The sequence below is a fragment of the Vulpes lagopus genome, unplaced genomic scaffold, assembly GCF_018345385.1.
Source record: "Vulpes lagopus strain Blue_001 unplaced genomic scaffold, ASM1834538v1 ctg601, whole genome shotgun sequence".
In the NCBI taxonomy this organism is placed as follows: Eukaryota; Metazoa; Chordata; class Mammalia; order Carnivora; family Canidae; genus Vulpes; species Vulpes lagopus.
Window position 1 is genome coordinate 79886 of NW_024570939.1, and position 20411 is coordinate 100296.

Genomic DNA, 20411 nt, shown 5'->3' on the forward strand with positions numbered 1-20411 from the left:
GGCGCATCTCCCGGGGCGCAGTTCCTCTGTTACTGTCCCAGAGAGCCCGAGGGCGTCCCCGCCTTTCTGGGGATCCTGCTCCAATTCCCGGGGAGCCCCTTTCCGCGGGGAAGGTTGGTGCAGCTCCTGCTCCTCCGGGACGGGGCTCTCCTGTCCTGGGGACACTCGCCCCGGCCTCAGCCCGGCTCCTCGCGGGGCCCCTCCCCCTTGGAGGCCTTTTGTTTCTTTATTTCTTTTTCCCCGTCTTCCTACCTTGATAGAAGCGCGAACTCTTCTCACTGTAGCGTTCCAGCTGGTCTCTCTTTAAATCTCAGGCCGAATTCGTAGGTTTTCAGGATGATTGGATGGTTTTCTAGGTAATTTGATGAGGACCGGTGACCTGGAGACCCTACTCCTCCGCCATCTTGCCCCTCCCCTAATATTATTTTCTGATATACAGAGAGTTTTAATTTTTTATGTGGCTGAATCAACCTCCAGAACTCTTGCATTTATTTATTTATTTATTTATTTATTTATTTATTTATTTATTTATTTATTAGATTTTCTTTATTTGTGAGAGACACAGGGGGAGAGAGGGAGGCAGAGACACAGGCAGAGGGAGAAGCAGGTTCCATGTAGGGAGCCCAATGTGGGGACTCGATCCTGGGTTCTCCAGGATCAGGCCCTGGGCTGAAGGCGGCGCTATACCCCTGAGCCACCTGGGCTGCCCAAACTCTTGCTTTTAAAGTCATTCTTAGAATGGTCTTTGTCAACATAAAAAAATGGGCACAGAAGCATTCGTGTTTTCTTCTTTTGTACTGTATTTTGCAGATTTAACATTTTTAATCTGTATTCCATCTGGAACTTATTTTTATGAGATGAAATTCTAGCTAGTTTTCTCCAAATAGCAGATATGTCATCAACATTATGAATGATTCACCTTTTCCTTCTAATATGAAACGTCACCAGCATCAAGTTATAAAGTCTTAACATACACTTAGGTGTTTGGCATTTTCTTACGTGTTCCATTCATTTATCCGTCTTTCAGCTGTTAGTCAACGAATAATTTGCGGAAATTTAAGGTACATTTCAATAACTAGAAGGAATTGTATAAAAAAATTTTTTTTAAGTTTTTATTCTAGTTCCAGTTTGTTAACATACAGCGTTGTATTAGGTGCAGGTGTACAATATAGTGAGTGATTGCAAAATTTTTCTTAATTTTATCACAATGAAAAGCACAGAGACCGCACACATAAGCTCAAAATTTCTAAAACCGCAACGTTTCTATTGCGTTGTGGAATACTGATAGACACGGGAAGAGTACACATTTTCAGAAAAATGAGGCTTCCTATTCACAGACAGAACCATCTTCCCAATTCCAAATCTCCTTCCAAGGTCCCTCAGTAAATGACATAGGTACAAACTCTACACAGAAGTCAGATACTGCCCTGTATCCAAAGTAATTCTGGGATTTCCTTCTCTCAGCATGCACTCTTTAATAACACTGGCACAAGATGTCCATTAAAAATAAAATACCATATATACTTAATTTCATTTCTGTTTTTCTTTTAAGATTTTATTTATTCATGAGAGACAGACAGAGAGGCAGAGACATCGGCAGAGGGACATACAGGCTCCCTGCTAGGAACCCGACTGGGGCTCCCAGGACCCAGGATCACGACCTGAACCAAAGGCACATGCTCACCCACTCAGCCACCCAGGCGTCCCCTTAATTTCGTTTCTACTACTATTGAAAGTCCATTAAATCACGTCAAAACTGTCTGTAAAGTGCTCCCTACGGAGAATTATGAACGGGTCCAAAGGCAGCTGAAGACATTTTGTTGCTCAGTGGGCCGGAGTAGACCCCAGGTAAGGTTCCACCACCTAGTGCTGCGGGGCCACCAGAAGATGGCCAAGCGCCCTGGTGGTCGCCCAGGCTCAGCTCTCCAGACTCAGGCCAGCAAGGTGAGCGCCTCTCCCCGTCGCCCTGGGTGTCCAAGTTTCTCAATGATTGAACCTATTCATCTGCTTGCTTAATATGCTAATAAATACTTCTGAAGACCAGAAGGGCACTTAGGGGGGGGCAATTGCTGAGAATGTCCAAAATCGGAATCAATTAAAAAAAACTTTTGCATGGAGAACTGATGCAATCTATATTACAAGGGTCCTGAATTATACTATACAAATGTTCTTCACATTGTCCTGTCAGAATAATTGTTTTCTACCGAACCGATCGCAAGCTGACATTTTTCACTATACCTGTAAGTTAATACTCTTCTTATTAAGTTAAACTTTTGCCTTCAGAAATTGTTACCACTCTTGACCAAATACTAAGATTCACACACACAGAAAAAAAACTTTACCTTTTAGCGTTGTCAACTGCATTTACATTTACTTCTTCTTCTACTAAAATTGATGCCATGTCCTCTTTGTTCTCTTTTGCAGCAAGTAAAAGTGGTGTGAAGCCATCCTGTGAAAGTGCAAATTTATAATTTACAAAATTACATATTTGGATAATGAATCATAAAAATTCTAAACCATCCTGTAACTTAAACATGTAACATAGAAAGCAAATAAAATTAGCCCCATCGTTCTCAACCCTCCATGGTTTCACCAGCTTCTCCTTCTTTTTAAAATACTGCTTTCTCAGGGAGTGTGGGTGGCTCACTTGGTCAAGCAGCTGCCTTCAGTTCATGAGTTCAGGTCATGATCCCAGGGTCTCAGGATGGAAGGAAGTAGCCAGGATCAAACGTCAGCGCTTGCAGAGATTTAATATTTTTACATCTCTAAATTTGTATATGTACACTTACCCATTCAGTAGTTCTTAGCCAAGAATTGTATCAGAATCTCAAAAAACTATTTCCAAATCTCTATGTACACGTTATTGGACTTACTCCGTTGAAAGCTTCACGGGACAGTTTTGGCTTGTAGATTCTTTTAAAGTTCCCTAGTGGACTGTGATTCACCAGCACAATTCTAGCTGAGAACTAGTGCAGTACACAACCATGTCAGTCTCCTCTTTCACCTATGTGGCCAATTCTCCCTATCGCTTGAGGATTCCGCCAAAAACAGAAATGAGTCATTTATCAAACCTGCATCAATTTCCATGGCTAGAGGTTATAACAAGGACCAGTAAACTCAAAAATGTAACTTGATTCCATTATTTACACACTCCTTACTTCCCATCAAGACATTCTAGATTTGCAAGCAGAGTTTAGAGTTTTGTCTAAGTGGCAATTGCTGCCAAATACCATACTATGTCATTTGATTATTTGTTCTTTCCTCTTCTAGGCCACTTTTTTAATAAATAGTTTTATTTACTCATTCATGAGAGACCGAGAGAGAGGGGGGGGGGGGGCAGAGACACAGGCAGAGGGAAAAGCAGGCTCCACTCGAGTAGCCTGATGTGGGACTCGATCCTGGGACCACGGGATCATGCCCTGAGCTCAAGGCATATGCTCAAAGGCTGAGCCGCCCAGGTGACCCTCTTCTTGCCCACATAATCAACCATCTGTTCACTGCCAATCTGATTTCCTCAGAGTCCTCCTAGAATTCATCTCTAGACAAGTATAGGGAACCAGTGAGTGTGTTGTAAAGTAAGAATTATTATCCCTGCAAATTGAAGACACCTTGCCTAAACATAAAACCGAAGAAAGACCAACACAATAAAAAGAAGAAAAAAAAACTCTTCTAGTTATTTCCCCTCATTTGACGATTTTCCAAATTGCTCGGCATATTTCTGACTTCTTTCTCCTTTTCCCCTCTTTTGTCCCTCTTAAGTCAAGGCTGATAAAAGTTAAACTCCGACCCTGTTAATAAATCGCTTTTTGATCAAATAGGAACTTCTCAACAGCAGCAAGATTTGATACTGTAAAACACATTTGTTTTGTGTTTTAAGACAAAGCGTGTTTCCAACGCAGATTTTGCTTTCCTTTGTTTGACACTAAATAATAAAACAAACTGGGTCAGAAAAAATTTCTGAAAATAAAGTTTCAGAACACATTCTGTGTTCTCATAAATATTTGCCATAAATACATAAAAGAAAGCTGCATTCTCTAATGCTTCTTCAGAGGTATCATTCTTTAGGGGCAACTGAGTGGCTCAGTCCATTGAGCATCTGACTCTTGGTCTAAACTCACGTGATGATCAGAGTCATAAGATCCAGCCCTGAGCCAGGCTCAGCACAAAGTCTACTTCAGATTCTCACCCTCTTTCTTTCCCTCTGCCCCCACACCACCCCCTGCTTGCACATGCTCACTCACTTCCTCTAAAATAAATAAAATCTCACGGCTGAGTAATATTCCATTGCGTACATATACCACGGATTACTCAGCAATTAGAAAAAAAAATACCCACCATCTGCTTCAACATGGATGGAACTGGAGGGTATTATGCTGAGTGAAGTAAGTCAATCAGAGAAGGACAAACATTATATGGTCTCATTCATTTGGGGAATATAACAAAGTGAAAGGGAATAAAGGGGAAAGGACAGAAACGAGTGGAAATATCAGTGAGGGCGACAGAACTTCAGAGACTCCTAACTCTGGGAACCAAACAAGGGGTGGTGGAAAGGGAGGTGGGTGGGGGGTTGGGGTGACTGGGTGACGGGCACCAAGGGGGGGGGCACTTGACGGGACAAGCACTGACTGCTGTGCTATACGTTGGCAAACTGAACTCCAACTAAAAAAAATTAAAAAAAAAAAAAAGATAAAATAAATAAACAAACCCCGGAATGTGAGCTGAAAAGAAAGAAAGAAAGAAAGAAAGAAAGAAAGAAAGAAAGAAAGAAAGAAAGATTAAAAAAAAAGGAAGGAAGGAGGGAGGGAGGGAGGGAGGGAGGGAGGAAGGAAGGAAGGAGGAGGAAGGAAGGAAGGAAGGAAGGAAGGAAGGAAGGAAGGAAGGGAGTATTATGGTGAGCCTGGGTGGCTCAGTGTGTCAAGCATCTCCCTCTGGTTATGGTCATGATCCCACTCCTGACATCAAGCCCTGTGCATCAGGCTACCTGGCTCAGTGGGAAGGCCTCTTCTTCCCCCACCTCTGCCTTTCCTCCCTACTCATGTTTGCTCTCTCTCATGCTCTCTTTCTCTCAAATAAATAAAATCTTCAAAAATAAAAAGTATTGTTATTTAAAGCAAAAGCTTAGACAATTATTTCAAAATATTTTCATTCAGGAAATGCTTGAGCTTCCAAATATGAAAAATCGACCCTATCTATGGCACGCAACAGTGTTTCTGCAAGGGCAGCCACTGAAGATAATGCACGTCAAAGAAAGCACAGGGAGACTGGCGAGTGTGGTCATCGTCAGCTCCCCATAGACACCTACCACCCCACTGAGGAACTACACAGGCTGAGCAGGAGCTACTCTCCGGAATGGGAGACCTCACTGTGGCACATGGCTGGCAGAGTGGCTACCAGCACAAGTAGATGCCCCCTGTAGGATGTCATGACCTGATCCCCTTGCTCTCATCTTCTGAACCTTAGGGCCTAAAGCGCCCATGGCCTATTACAACTTGCAGCTTTCTCCTCCCATTTACACTCACCCAAGCTACTCCTCTGGGTCACGGTCTCCTACTTATCCCCAAAAGCATTCATCTCCTAAGCCCCCGCACAGTATTCAGCCTCCATCATCACCACTCTCCCCTCTAGGCCTTCAATCCTTTCTGGGCTCTGAGAGCACCATCTACTCCCAGGCACTAATGCGATGATTTTCTTTCTGGGGTGGAAGGGTGGCTAGCAGACAGAAAGTTGCCTTTCTATATGCATTACTTTTCTCTTTCCCTCCCCCTGCCTTGGTTTTGGAGTTGTTTCCATGATGACAGGACCTGATGTACAAAATTCCGTGTCCATGTGTTCATATATATGTACATATACATATATATAAAAAAACCTTTTGAAGCTATAAATATATATTTATATATTTAGAACGTCAAATACTTTGTCAAAAAAAAAGTTGATCTGTACCTTGTTTTTGGCCTCTTTATCTGCTTTGTGTAAAAACAGCTTCTCTGCCATTGTGAGGTTTTCCACTAAGGTCGCATAATGGAGAGCGGTGTTGCCCTCGTTGTCCATAATATTTGGATCAGCACCATGTTCCAGCATAAGAGTTCCACATTCCTCTTCTTGGCACTCTATAGCCTGTAAGCATTACACCAAGAAACAGAATGTAAATTCCGGGAATTTGAAGGAAACATGCCACAATTTTCACCAATGAGTTATGTTTAAAGGCAAAAGTCTTGTCCAAAAGTCAATTTTTAAGATGAATGTTAAGTATTAACATAGCATTGGAAACATTTGATTGATTTTTAATATGTAGTTACAGCACATTTCTCCTTCTCTTATAAATGTTCAGGGTTAATACCTAAAATGGAACATTAGGATATCTATTGGTTTTTTTCCTAGGTAGAAAAACCTCATAGAATGAGCCTGTGTTACACATTTCAGTGATCCGAGTTTCTGAAAAGTACTGGTTAATCTCGAAACCCTAGGTAAAAGAAAAAAAAACGTTCATTCCAAGTACTTCAATCCAATCCTATTCAGGCATACATAGCTGTGACCACGCACCTGCATTAGAGCTGTCCTGTTTTCTTCATCACAGAGGTTGACCTCGCATTTCCGGTCTACCAGGAGTTTCACCATATCTGCATGGCCATTGGCACAGGCCAAGTGGAGAGCAGACCTATGAGAGTGAAAGGAATTGTCAGGAAATTACACTGTACTATTTCCAAACACGAAATTAATTCATATAATTGTAAATTATAAGGAGCCATGTTTTTCTCATGACTCCAAAACAAAGAATTATTATTCGTTTAAAGAAAGTACAATATTTATTAGTGATTATTCACCACTCTATTAAAAGAGCAGCCTATCTGTTTAGGAAGAGCATGACCTCAGGAGGCAGCTCAAGCGGAGTATGATTCCTATTTGCACTCTGTCACATAATTGCTACCTCTTATAATTATCGCAATTTCCTCATCCACAAAATGAGCATAAAAATAGTCATCTCGGGTCACCTGTCTGGCTCACTCTGAAGAGCATAGGACTCGATCTCGGGAGCCAGGGGTTCGAGCCCCCCTGTTGGTTATAGAGGTTACCAAACAATAGTAATAATAAATAAAATAAAAGGTAGTTATCTCACAAGACCTCTTGTCGTGATCCGTAAATGAGGATCCATGCAAAGTGTTTAGAATACTAGTTCCTAGCACAAGTATTATTATAACTATTACTACAACTTACAAAGACCCACTACAATTAGGTAAAATGATCCAATTATGCCTACTTTGCAGCCACGTTTAAGGATGAGCAAGAACACTCTATTTCAATGATTCTAAGATGCTCATTTTTGTCACCTTTTAATATGCCTGACATTGGAATCCAATTTCTAATTCAACGTGTCTTAAAACTATAGCTGGCATGATTTTTAAAAATTTCTTCCTGGTACATAAATAGTGGGGCATCATACAATCTACGGTGCCTTAAATGAAATAATGACATATACAACAGGTCTGTTGCACTTCTAGTCATACGCCTGGAATTACACTTCAAGAACTACAGTAATTTTCAGTAGTTGAAAGCATTACGGGTAAAAGAGACTAAAATAACAAAAGAATATTTTTAAGTAATTCTTACTTCGGTTTTCAAGGAAGTTTAAGCCAAAAGAAACTCAGGATTCAAATAAACGGGGACAGCTCATTTTATTTTTCGGGGGGGGGGTGGTGGCGGTGGGGAAGCTCATTTTATTAAGCATTTTAATTAATAGAAAATGTTTAGATTCATAGAAATCAAGTATTTCCAATTACCAATATTAGTATTTAATATTATTGAAACATCAAAAGGGCAGGTAAAGGTAATCTTTCACAATTTCCGATCTTCAGAAATGTTCTCCTTTGACAGGAAGTTCCAAGGAAAAGCTTCACGTGAGATTAAGTCCTAATACTTCCATTTAAAATTTCTCACCTTAGGGGCACCCGGATGGCTCAGTTGATTGAGTGTCCAACTTTTGGTTTTGGCTCAGGATGATCTCAAGGTCGTAAGATGAAGCCCCACATTAGGCTCCATGCTCAGGGTGGAGTTTGCTTGGGTTCCTCTCTCTCCCTCTGTCCCTCCCCTCTCCCATGACCCTCTCTCTCCTTTTAAAATAAATACATCTTTTAACATTTACAAAATAAAATAAAATTTCTCATCTTAGGATTGCCTGGCTGGCTCAGTCAGTAGAGCATGTGTCCTTAAACGTCGAGCCCCACGTTGGGTAGAGAGATTACTTAAAAATGAAAGCATTAAAAACTAAATGCATAAGATTTCTCATCTTGCTCATACAGGACAACATGAAGTCTTTTTAAGATTGAAAAGATCCTGAGTAGACTATGTCTGCTACATATCCTGTGTTCAGGTTCTGTTTGGGAAATAAATGGACTAAAGAATAAATACATTTGGAGAGTTCAATAGTATTTTTTTATCTATTAATATATATACTATATTTAATATATCTACTTAAAGATATGTTAGATTTTTTATCTATTAATATATATACTATATTTAATATATCTATTTAAAGAGATATTAGATTTATCTATTTCTTTGAGAAAGAGAGAATGCATTAGTGTGGTGAAGGGCAGACAGAGAGGGAGACAATCTCAAGCAGCCTCCCCATTGAACATGGAGCCCGACAGGGGGCTCAGCCCCACAATCCTAAGATCATGACCAGAGCCAAAATCAAGAGTCTGATGCTCAACAAACAGCCACCAAGACACCAGGAAAGTTCAGTACTTTTAAAGAAAACTTTTGTAAAGTAAACTAATACTTTTGAAATAGCAATAAAAATTTATATTTGCTACTTTTTTTTCAGAAGAGGGAAACAAAAATTCTATAAGCTATCGCAGTATCATTTGTATTTTTTATTTTCATAAGGATTTAACTAAAACAAAATTATTGTTAATCATTTACTTATTACACGTTATAAAGCCACACATAACAAAATCATACGTATATATTTAATGTATGCATAATAAAATCTACAATACAGATAAAAATATTCTCCTTACTTCTGAAGAGGCTAAATAAAGGTTGTCAGAAAATACCAATCCTCGCCCATCAAATTTTTTTAAATAGAAAGAGGGGCACCTGGGTGACTCAGTCAGTTAGGCATCTGCCTTTGGCTCAAGTCATGAACCTCAGGGGTCCTGGGATCGAGTCCTACGTCATCAGGCTCCCTGCTCCACGGGGTTTCTGCTTGTCCCCCTGCCCCTCCCTGCTGCTTGTGTGCCTGATTTCTCCCTCTCAAATAAATCAGTGAATCCTCTTAAAAGTAAGTAAATAGAAATTCTTTTTGTCTCTATAACAAGATTCATATTCTTGCTGTTCTCCTGGATTACTTCATTGATAATAAACCTTTGTTGGAATTTTTATATACCTTTTCCTGTAGAAATCAGAGACTTCTTTTTTAAGAAACAAGAAAACTAGTTTTATATTTTGCACATCTTTTTGGCTAACACAAAACCATTGTCTGTCTGCTTATGTGTTTGTATCATCAAACCAATTGTTTCCCCTCGTTTAATGATCCACTAAAGTACAGCTTTGCATGTTAATGTGTATCAATTATCTTTGCCACATTCAGGGGTCACACAGTAGTCCAGCCTATGGATACACTGCTTATAATTTATACAGGCCATTAGATGAGTTCTTAATACATTGCTATTGTAAATAGTGCTGAGAAAAGCATATTGTATATTGTTTATCTTTAATTATTTACTAAAGATATTTTACATCAATAAAATTCATGGGTAAAAGGAATACATATTTTTCAATTGGGACTTAACCACCGAACTATCCGAAAAGTCAAAAACAACTTTAACCAGGAGTATAAGTACCATCATTCTTTATCTTCACAAAGCTTGCAGATGGAAAATGGGATTTTATTCCTTTTTTATTTTAGATTTTTTTTTAAATTTATTTGACAGAGAGAGAGAGCACCAGCAGAGGGGAGGGGCCGAGGGAAAAGCAGACTCCCCACTGACTAGGGAGCCTCACCAGGGGCTGAATCCCAGGACCCAGAGATCATAACCCTGAGAGGAAGTCGGAAGCAGCCAACTGACTGAGCCACCCAGAGGCCCCCCTATTTCATTCCTTTAATACCTTCCCTGTAAAACAAAGACATTTTTTTTATCTGATACACATATGTGGTAAATATTTTGCAAGGAAATTCTTTTATTATATTAATATTATTTTCTGATATACAGAGAGTTTTAATTTTTTATGTGGCTGAATCAACCTCCAGAACTCTTGCATTTATTTATTTATTTATTTATTTATTTATTTATTTATTTATAAGATTTTCTTTATTTGTGAGAGACACAGGGGGAGAGAGGGAGGCAGAGACACAGGCAGAGGGAGAAGCAGGTTCCATCTAGGGAGCCCAATGTGGGACTCGATCCTGGGTTCTCCAGGATCAGGCCCTGGGCTGAAGGCGGCGCTATACCCCTGAGCCACCTGGGCTGCCCAAACTCTTGCTTTTAAAGTCATTCTTAGAATGGTCTTTGTCAACATAAAAAAATGGGCACAGAAGCATTCGTGTTTTCTTCTTTTGTACTGTATTTTGCAGATTTAACATTTTTAATCTGTATTCCATCTGGAACTTATTTTTATGAGATAAAATTCTAGCTAGTTTTCTCCAAATAGCAGATATGTCATCAACATTATGAATGATTCACCTTTTCCTTCTAATATGAAACGTCACCAGCATCAAGTTATAAAGTCTTAACATACACTTAGGTGTTTGGCATTTTCTTACGTGTTCCATTCATTTATCCGTCTTTCAGCTGTTAGTCAACGAATAATTTGCGGAAATTTAAGGTACATTTCAATTACTAGAAGGAATTGTATAAAAAAAATTTTTTTAAAGTTTTTATTCTAGTTCCAGTTTGTTAACATACAGCGTTGTATTAGGTGCAGGTGTACAATATAGTGAGTGATTGCAAAATTTTTCTTAATTTTATCACAATGAAAAGCACAGAGACCGCACACATAAGCTCAAAATTTCTAAAACCGCAACGTTTCTATTGCGTTGTGGAATACTGATAAACACAGGAAGAGTACACATTTTCAGAAAAATGAGGCTTCCTATTCACAGACAGACAGAACCATCTTCCCAATTCCAAATCTCCTTCCAAGGTCCCTCAGTAAATGACATAGGTACAAACTCTACACAGAAGTCAGATACTGCCCTGTATCCAAAGTAATTCTGGGATTTCCTTCTCTCAGCATGCACTCTTTAATAACACTGGCACAAGATGTCCATTAAAAATAAAATACCATATATACTTAATTTCATTTCTGTTTTTCTTTTAAGATTTTATTTATTCATGAGAGACAGACAGAGAGAGAGGCAGAGACATAGGCAGAGGGACATACAGGCTCCCTGCTAGGAACCCGACTGGGGCTCCCAGGACCCAGGATCAACCTGAACCAAAGGCACATGCTCACCCACTCCGCCACCCAGGCATCCCCTTAATTTCGTTTCTACTACTATTGAAAGTCCATTAAATCACATCAAAACTGTCTGTAAAGTGCTCCCTACGGAGAATTATGAACGGGTCCAAAGGCAGCTGAAGACATTTTGTTGCTCAGTGGGCCGGAGTAGACCCCAGGTAAGGTTCCACCACCTAGTGCTGCGGGGCCACCAGAAGATGGCCAAGCGCCCTGGTGGTCGCCCAGGCTCAGCTCTCCAGACTCAGGCCAGCAAGGTGAGCGCCTCTCCCCGTCCGCCCTGCCTCCTCCCCGCCTCTGCAAACTCCCTATCACCTGTTCATCTGGTCTCTATCATTCAAGTCATTTATCCCCAGCAACAGAATCTGCTGCACTTTCGCTGCGTTGCCCCCGCTGGCAGCTTTGTGGATCTTTCTGAGACCTCTGTCTGGGATGTGGTACCCAGGGCCCGGCGGGCGAGTTTGGTACCATTCAGACGCCGGAGCCGGCCCTCCTCGGGCTGATCTTGAAGCCCAAGGGCAGCTCGCCCCTCTTACCCCCGAAGCTAAACATTGTCTTCATAGCAAAGCTTTCCGGCTTCACAGACACAGGTTTTCGCCGCCTCTAGGGCTCAACACTTAGTGCTGGAGATAAGCCAAGCCGGCCTCGCGGCAACCTCCCAGCGACCAAGCGCCTGGGTTCAAAATCTCTCTCTGCAGAACAAATGTAACCCAGCAATGCACCTAAACACAAATGCGCCTGTGCACCTCAGAAACTGGCGTCACTCTCCTGCTCACAAGGAGCCCATGGCCAAGAGTGCCCAAAGCGCATGTCCCAGGAGGCCCAAGCCTCTCAAATCTCCGCGATCCCCTTGACCTGGGCTGGCTTCCCCTCAAACGTTGCCGGGACGGCTGAGCATTACGGGACATTTGCAAAAGACTCTGGGGTGTGGAAAAGTAGTCTTCAGGGCCCCTGAGTGACTCAGTGGTTGAGCATCTGCTTTCCATCAAGTCCTGATCCTGGATTTTGGATCGAGTCCCACACGAGACTCCCCGCAGGGAGCCTGCTTCTCCCTCTTCCTGAGTTTCTCATGAATAAATAAATGAAATCTTAAGAAAAAAATAAAAGTAGTATTTATATACGACTAGGGCTAGAGTACATGAAAGCATGTTCCCCCAGAATACTTCCCTAACGAATGCTCTCCCTCAGTTTATTCCTCTTCCACATCCCTTGGGACCCCTGTCAGTCTCCATGGAATGGAGCAGATGCAGCCAACAGAAAACTGTTCTCATGGGCAGACTTGGCAATGGGTATCATCAAGTGCAAGCTCACAAGGGGAGAACAATTCATATTCCCTAGATGGAATGAAAACGCATTTCTGCATGCCTCATAATCCTCCGATTTGGCCCAGCCTTACGTTTATATTTTCTTTGTTTTTATTTTTTGCTGTTATTCCCCAATTTAATCTTTAATCAATCCAAGATTTAGTTTGCAGTGTGGTACAACATTTAAGATTTTTTTTTTTTTCTGAGAGAGAGAGAGGGAGAGAGACGGAGGAATATGAGCTGAAATCAACAAACACAAAAAATAAAAATAAACAGAGGCTTAACCAACCGAGCCACACACAGGCGCCCCAACACTTAAGAACTGTTTAAAAAAATAGTTATTTGCTTCTGCTAAACAATCCATCTTTTCTCAGCTAGCTTAAAATGCCACTTTATCATACATTCTGTTATGTTTTTCTGTTTCTGGGTTTTACACTGGATTCAACAGACCTTGTATCAGTACTCTAGCATTTTAACTTCTTTATACATATGTTTTAGTATCCAATACAGGTCCATAGTTCCCCTTCTTAATCTTCTCTTTCAATATTCTCTTGGCAATATTTACCTCTACGTTACTTGAGATGAATTTTTAATCACTATGCTAAATTTAAAGACTTCATGGAGAGAATTTCTAATTAGGTTAAGAGAATTAATGTTAACAGAATCAATCTCCTTGAATCAGTGTATTTAGATGCACATTATGCCTTTGCGCTTCAGTCTTATTTGACATCCCTCCTTAGCTTCCAGGAGGTTTTTTCCCCTTATGTAAATCCTGCATACACCTCGTGATGGGTTTATATCCTGGCTTTTTCTTTTTTCTAATGAAATATTTTCCCACTATAACTTGTAAGTGGTCACTCTTTTGATCTTTGTGTATTTATTTGGTAAAGAGAGTAAAACACTTTTTAAACTGCATGTTTGTTAACAAAAGTTGGCAGTTTCTCGGAGGTACTCAGGGAAGGCTCGAATTGGATGGGAAAGTTTTCACCAGAAAGATCTAAATCAAAGAATGGTATGATGCGGTTGAAAAAAAAAATCAAGTAAAATACAAACAGGACAGTCTGTTCATATTTATGTGTATGTGACACACACACACACACACACAGACCCCGAGGCTGTATACGAATGTCTACAGAAACTTCTTTTAATGTGGTGGTAATTGATCCATTAATTAATTACAACTGGACTACACGAGATATTGTGGGTGAGGCAGATAGAAAAAAGCAGGAGCAAACCCATGACAACAGCTAATACAAAACTAGCTACCCCCAAACTCACTGACCAGATTCCTATTACATTTGTTAATGATTTTAAGGATTAACCAAAGTAGGAGCCCCTGACTGGCTCAGTTGATAGAATATGCAACTCTTGGTCTTGGGGTTGTGAGTTTAAGCCTCATGTTGGGACTATAGCCTGCTTAGAAAAGGGAAGGAGTGGGGGCTTAGTCAGGCATCTGCCTTCAGCTCAGATCTCGATCTGAGGGTCCTGGCATCAAGCCCCATATCAGGCTACCTGGTCAGTGGGGAACCTGCCTCTCCCTCTACCTTTGTTGCTCCTTATCCTAGGTTTTTTCTCTGTCAAATAGATCAACAAAATCTGAAAAAGAAAAGAAAAAAGAAGAGAAGAGAAGAGAAGAGAAAGAAGAAAGAAAAGAAAAGAATAAAGAAAAGAGAAGAAAAAAGAAAAGTTGACCAATAAAACCTAACAGAAACCACCGTTGCACAAGATGCACCAGCAAAATTGGGAAGTTTGGTGTCTATTTTTACAGCAAGACAAATGCATAGATAGAAGTGTAGGCACTTATTTCAGAGGCCATTTAATGCCATTTTGTGTGTGTAGGTTGCATGATTTGACAAGAAGTTGTTTGGAATGAGCAACCTAGAAACTAAGGGAGTCTACATCTTCAGAAATTGCTGCTGGAATGACCTACAGAACTCTGGAGACCACTAGGGTCCCTTCTGAGAGAGTGGCTAGTTCCAGGGCAGATCTGTTCATTGGTGGAAGAGCAATGAACAAAAACAAAGGGCCAACAACAACAAGAAACCATTTCTTGGCCCTATTCAGCTTAGCTAGACCAAATGGTTTTGGTGCATGTGAATGACTGCAACTATGAGCATCAAGCATTTGTCTCTTACAGGTGCCAGCTAGAAAATTATCTTTTGTCCCCTTAGAATTCCCCAGGGTGACTTATGAGACCAGTAGAGGCTCTCTGTAGTGACAACTGAAGAGAAGACTGACATTTCCTAACGCAACCTGCGATGAGAGGCAACGGCATTACCAGGCTATAAGGAGATAGGAACTCCACACCAGGACTCCAGGTAAGTTAAAGAATTTGGCTGACTGTAGTGTTTTTCTACAGATCAGAGATACTCAAAGAGTATATGGTGGTCCAACTCTGAGCTTCTTTGTTCCTTGGTCAAATGCTATGTGGATCCCCCAAAGACTTTCTCACAATCATCTGAATCCTGGATTTCCAATTCCCAGGCCTCTGTGGAAAACAATTTTGGATCTAGAACAGACACCCTCTAGAAAGTTCCTGATTAGAACTCCCATCCCCATCTGAGTCTCATATATGTCCTGGTTCAACTTTGCTGCATACTCATTTGGCAGTTATACTAATGAAAATAACAAAGTGTTGGGGTAATATGTGTTTTATGATGAAAAACAACTGAGATATGATGCTTTACCAAATCCCTTAGCTCAGGTTTTCCAATTCTACTTCAGGGTTGTCATGAATGTCTTCTCCTTTTAAGAGTTGCCAAGAAATTCACCACACACTTTCCATAGGGGCACCTGGGTGGCTCAGTCCATTAAAAGGCTTCGTTAAGGGAATACCTCGGTGGCTCAGTGGTTTAGTGCCTGCCTTTGGCACAGGGCGAGATCCTGGAGTCCTGGGATCGAGTCCCACATTAGGCTCCCTGCATGGAGCCTGCTTCTCTCTCTGCCTGTGTCTCTGCTCTCTCTCTCCTCTGTGTCTTTCATGAATGAATAAATCAAATCTTAAAAAAATAAGGCTTCGTTAGCTCAGGTCAGGACTCAGGGGCCTTGGGGTTGCCCTGCCTCGAGCCCTCTGCTCAGCAGGGAGTCTACTTCTCCCCCTTCCTCTGTCTCCACCCCCAGTTGTGTTCTCTCACACTCAAATATATAAAAATCTTTAAAAAACAACCAACAGGGATCCCTGGGTGGCGCAGCGGTTTAGCGCCTGCCTTTGGCACAGGGCGCGATCCTGGACACCCAGGATCGAATCCCACATCGGGCTCCTGGTGCATGGAGCCTGCTTCTCCCTCTGCCTGTGTGTCTGCCCCTCTCTCTCTCTCTCTGTGTCTCTCTCTCTCTCTCTCTCTCTGTGTGTGACTATCATAAATAAGTAAAAAATAAAAAAACAACAACAACAGTTTTTCATAACTGGTTATTTATTCTTTTGGACACCTCTCCCTTGCAGTCCACTCTATCTACTGAGGAAAACTGAAACTATGTCGTAATTAAACCATGATGAGAATTTGAGGGCTCCAGTGTGTTGAGGATGACCTGGGCCATAGTCTACTGGAGATCCCTGACCTGGGAGAATCACCTCAAAGGGACCCAAAGTTAAATCAGAAACGTGTACTGAAAAACCTATATTCTGGCATTGTGGGAATCAGTGAGGGAACAACAAAGATGACACTGCGGTGTTCACAGAGTCGAGGCGAGTTTAATGCCACATTTAAGGTGAGCACAAAGGGCCTATGGAGTCATGTAAAAATAAGGGTAGTGAGTCAGGGATGGATGCACAGGAAGAAGCAATATCAAAGCTAAAACTTAAAGAATGAAAAGGGGTTAGCCAGTGAGAGGGAGAGAAGCACATTCCAAAAACAAGGGATAGTGTATCAGTGAGGGTCCAAACAGGAGACAAACCACTTAGTAATTTGAACAGGGAACGTTTAATATAAAAAATGATGAACTGTAACTGTAGACCAACTATAAAGATGAGAAAAGAAACCCAATACTAAGGTGCAAGATTACCCAAGAAAGATTACCCGAATGGGTAAATCCCAAGGCTGGGATTCAGATCTCATTGAAGGAGATGTCTGAACTACAGTCAGAGTTGCCCGGCCAAAGCTAGTCCATGCTACTCATCATGCAAACAGGAACTATCCTTCAGGAGGGCAGGGAGTCCTATCTGATAAACGGATGTATAGAGAGTGTCAGGGCACAATGAGCCCACGGACCAGCAGAGCAGTGCAAGGCCTCCAGTGTATCATATGCACATGCAGAAGGATGGAACAAACCCCTTAGGGATACAGCAGAGTTAAGACTAAGGACTGGATGCACAGAGCCAGTAGGGTGTCAAGAGCATTTGCTGGGGGCACGGTATCCATTATAGGAAGTTCACTGTCTGGGGCCGGGACTGCATGCTCTGGGAAGAGTACTTCTGATGCTGGTGAAGGGGGGTTGGGGGGGGGCAAGGGAGAATAAAGTAGGGGATAGGAAGAAGAGAAGAAGGAGGAAAGGAGGAGGAGAAGGAGAACACAAAGAAGACGAAGATGAAGATGAAAGAAGATGAAGAAGAAGAAGGGAAGCAAACCAGAACATGGGCCAGGGCCAGTTGCTCAATCTCCAGGCAAACAGGAACAACCCTCTGGGACACAAATGAGTTGAGGCTGGTAATTGGATGCACAGAGGAAGTCAGACATACAGGACTCAAACTTCTCTGCCATCCATCGTGCTGCAATCACACCTTCTTTAGCAACTTTGGACCCCCCTCCCCTCCCAAGTTAGCTCTTCTGTGGTACTGTCTTCAGACTTCTCTGTCCCATCTTTTCATTACTATCTCATCATCATTTAGTAATTCTTTATATTTACTTCCACGGTTTAAAATACTATGTCATATCCGTCTTCTGATTGGACCCAGACTAATATAGAGGTCAGGGAGTTGCACTCTTCGGATTTGTCTTCTAGAGGATCTACCATAGAGAGCACAGTTGAACTGTAGCTCAAAATGTAGGCACAGCTGCTACATTTTCATATCCACCGTAGCACTCACACCAGGGCCTTGTGTCTCTGCTAGGCTGTGTCCAGCCAATGACTTAGCACAGAAGGAATACTAAAACCAAGTCATTTCTGTCTCCCATAGGACCCCTCTACAGGCAAGCTTCTGATGGGGACTCAAGATCAGAAAACCCCAAGGGCCTGCACTCTGATTCTCCAACAGGGGTTTGCCCTAAGATCCACGGTACAACTTTTCCCCACCACTGACACCACGAATAGCATAGGGTCTACTGGATCCTGTGACCAAAGCAATGGGGACTCCTAAGCACAGCCTGCACCTGCTGCACAATTCATCTGCTCTGAGACCACTGAAGTCTTGCATTCTTCACTTTCACCAAGGTGTATGGATGAAAGGAATACTCAATGTAGGACAAGGTTTCCCAACCTTGTACCATGGACATGGTGGGTTGTTGTGGAGGCCTCCCTTGGGTATGTTTACCAGCACTCCTGACATCGACCCACTAGATGCCAGCAACGTCCTCAGTTGTGAGGATTGAAAAGGTCTCCGGACAAATCTATTGTTAGCCATTCTATAGCTAATAATACTGCATTGCATACTTAAAATTTGCTAAGAGGGTAGATCTTATGTTAAGTGTTCTTAGCAATTAATTAATTAATTAATAAGAGCAGGAAGAAACTTTCAGAGGTGATGGGTAGGACTATGGCTTTAAGGCAGTGATGATTTCACAGAGGTCCACACTTATCCACAAACTCACTGAATTCGATACATTAAGTATGTACAGCTTTTGACATGTCAAAAAACAGGTCTCCAGACACTGCCAAATGCTCCCCGAGGAGCAGAATTATTCTCCCACCACCCCACCCCCAACACATTGAGAATTAGTGGTGTAAAATATGCTACCTCCAGAACCCAAAGAGGTCTCCCGGTTTCTGTCTTTGTGAAAAAGTATTCAAAATGTGGCAATTTTTCTTTCACTCCTAAGAGAAGACCCTGGCATGCCCACTAGATGCCTCAAAACTTCACAGATATGTCAATTCATGTGGTCTGACCAAGGGCCCAAAGCGTTATAGCCTCTTACTGCTCCTCATGTCAAATTAGCATGGTGTCAGTATGATAGGCCCAATGAGATATTCTGGGGATGTTCAAATGGTCTAGCTTCATGAGTCAATAAAACACCGAGGCAAATGAAATGAATGGACACTTTGTCTATACTCTATGAATATGAACTATTTCTGATTCACTAGCGGAATAGAAAAGAACGCATTTGCCGTATCAGTGGTGACACACCATGTACCCGATGTCTTATTAATCTGTTCTGGAAGCGGGGATCCCTGGGTGGCGCAGCGGTTTGGCGCCTGCCTTTGGCCCAGGGCGCGATCCTGGAGACCCGGGATCGAATCCCACATCAGGCTCCCGGTGCATGGAGCCTGCTTCTCCCTCTGCCTGTGTCTCTGCCTCTCTCTCTCTCTCTCTCTGTGACTATAATACATAAATAATAAATAAAAATTAAAAAAAAATCTGTTCTGGAAGCAATAAGAGGCGCACAATAACTATGGAACGACTCTTTGTTTAAGTTGACAGTAACTACAGATGTTTGCCACAATCTATCCAGTCTCTGAATGGGCCAGACTAGTGAATCAAGCAGAAATGTGATAGAGCTCACCAGCCTTTCATCCTTTAGCACTATCCCACTGCATAGCTCTCCTAGCACTATCCCTCTGCATCTCTCCTAGGATGCAGGGTTGTTTTTGGTTTACCCTACCAAATGAAGGCTTGGAGACCATTTCAGAGGTTTCTGCTTGGACTCTTTAAATTTTTTTTTTTATCAATTATATTTCCTTATTCGGGAGAGACACAGAAAGAAAGGCAGAGACATAGGCAGAGGGAGAAGCAGGCTCCCTGCTGGGAGCCCGATGTGGGGCTCAATTCCCAGACTCTGGCATCATGCTCTGAGCTAAAAAACTAACAATTTTGACAAGAAACACTTTTAGCTACAGTAAAATCATACAGCAAAAAAACTATTGCAAATGAGATCAATCTATATTACAAGGGATCCTGAATTATACTATACAATGTTCTTCACGTTGTCCTGTCAGAATAATTGTTTTCTACCGAACCGATCGCAAGCTGACATTTTTCACTATACCTGTAAGTTAATACTCTTCTTATTAAGTTAAACTTTTGCCTTCAGAAATTGTTACCACTCTTGACCAAATACTAAGATTCACACACACAAAAAAAAACTTTACCTTTTAGCGTTGTCAACTGCATTTACATTTGCTCCTTCTTTCACTAAAAATGCCACCATGTCCTCTTTGTCGTTATTTACAGCAACTAAAAGCGGTGTGAGGCCATCCTGTAAAAGTGCAAACATAATTTGTAATTTACAAAATTACATATTTGGATATGAATCGTAAAAATTCTAAACCATCCTGTAACTTAAACATGTAACATAGAAAGTAAATAAAATTAGCCCCATCGTTCTCAACCCTCCATGGTTTCACCAGCTGCTCCTTCTTTTTAAAATACTGCTTTCTCAGGGAGTGTGGGTGCCTCAGTTGGTCAAGCATCTGCCTTCAGCTCATGAGCTCAGGTCATGATCCCAGGGTCTTAGGATGGAGTCCCACTTTGGGTTCCCTCTGCAGCAAGGAGTCAGCTTC

The 20411-nt window shown here is 41.7% G+C and overlaps 1 protein-coding gene across 1 annotated transcript in view; it reads right to left on the minus strand.

Annotated features, from left to right (window-relative positions):
* The window catches only part of LOC121483935 (putative ankyrin repeat domain-containing protein 20A2), a 99066-nt gene extending 78938 nt beyond the window's left edge, over positions 1-20128 (minus strand). Inside the window, exons 1-4 of the mRNA XM_041742440.1 lie at positions 20001-20128; positions 6541-6655; positions 5941-6114; positions 2343-2449 (exon numbers count right to left, since the gene is read on the minus strand). Coding sequence (XP_041598374.1) covers positions 2343-2449; positions 5941-6114; positions 6541-6655; positions 20001-20125 — 521 coding nt within the window. The 5' untranslated portion in view covers positions 20126-20128. The remainder of the gene's footprint in view (positions 1-2342; positions 2450-5940; positions 6115-6540; positions 6656-20000) is intronic.
* Positions 20129-20411: the final 283 nt, after the last annotated feature.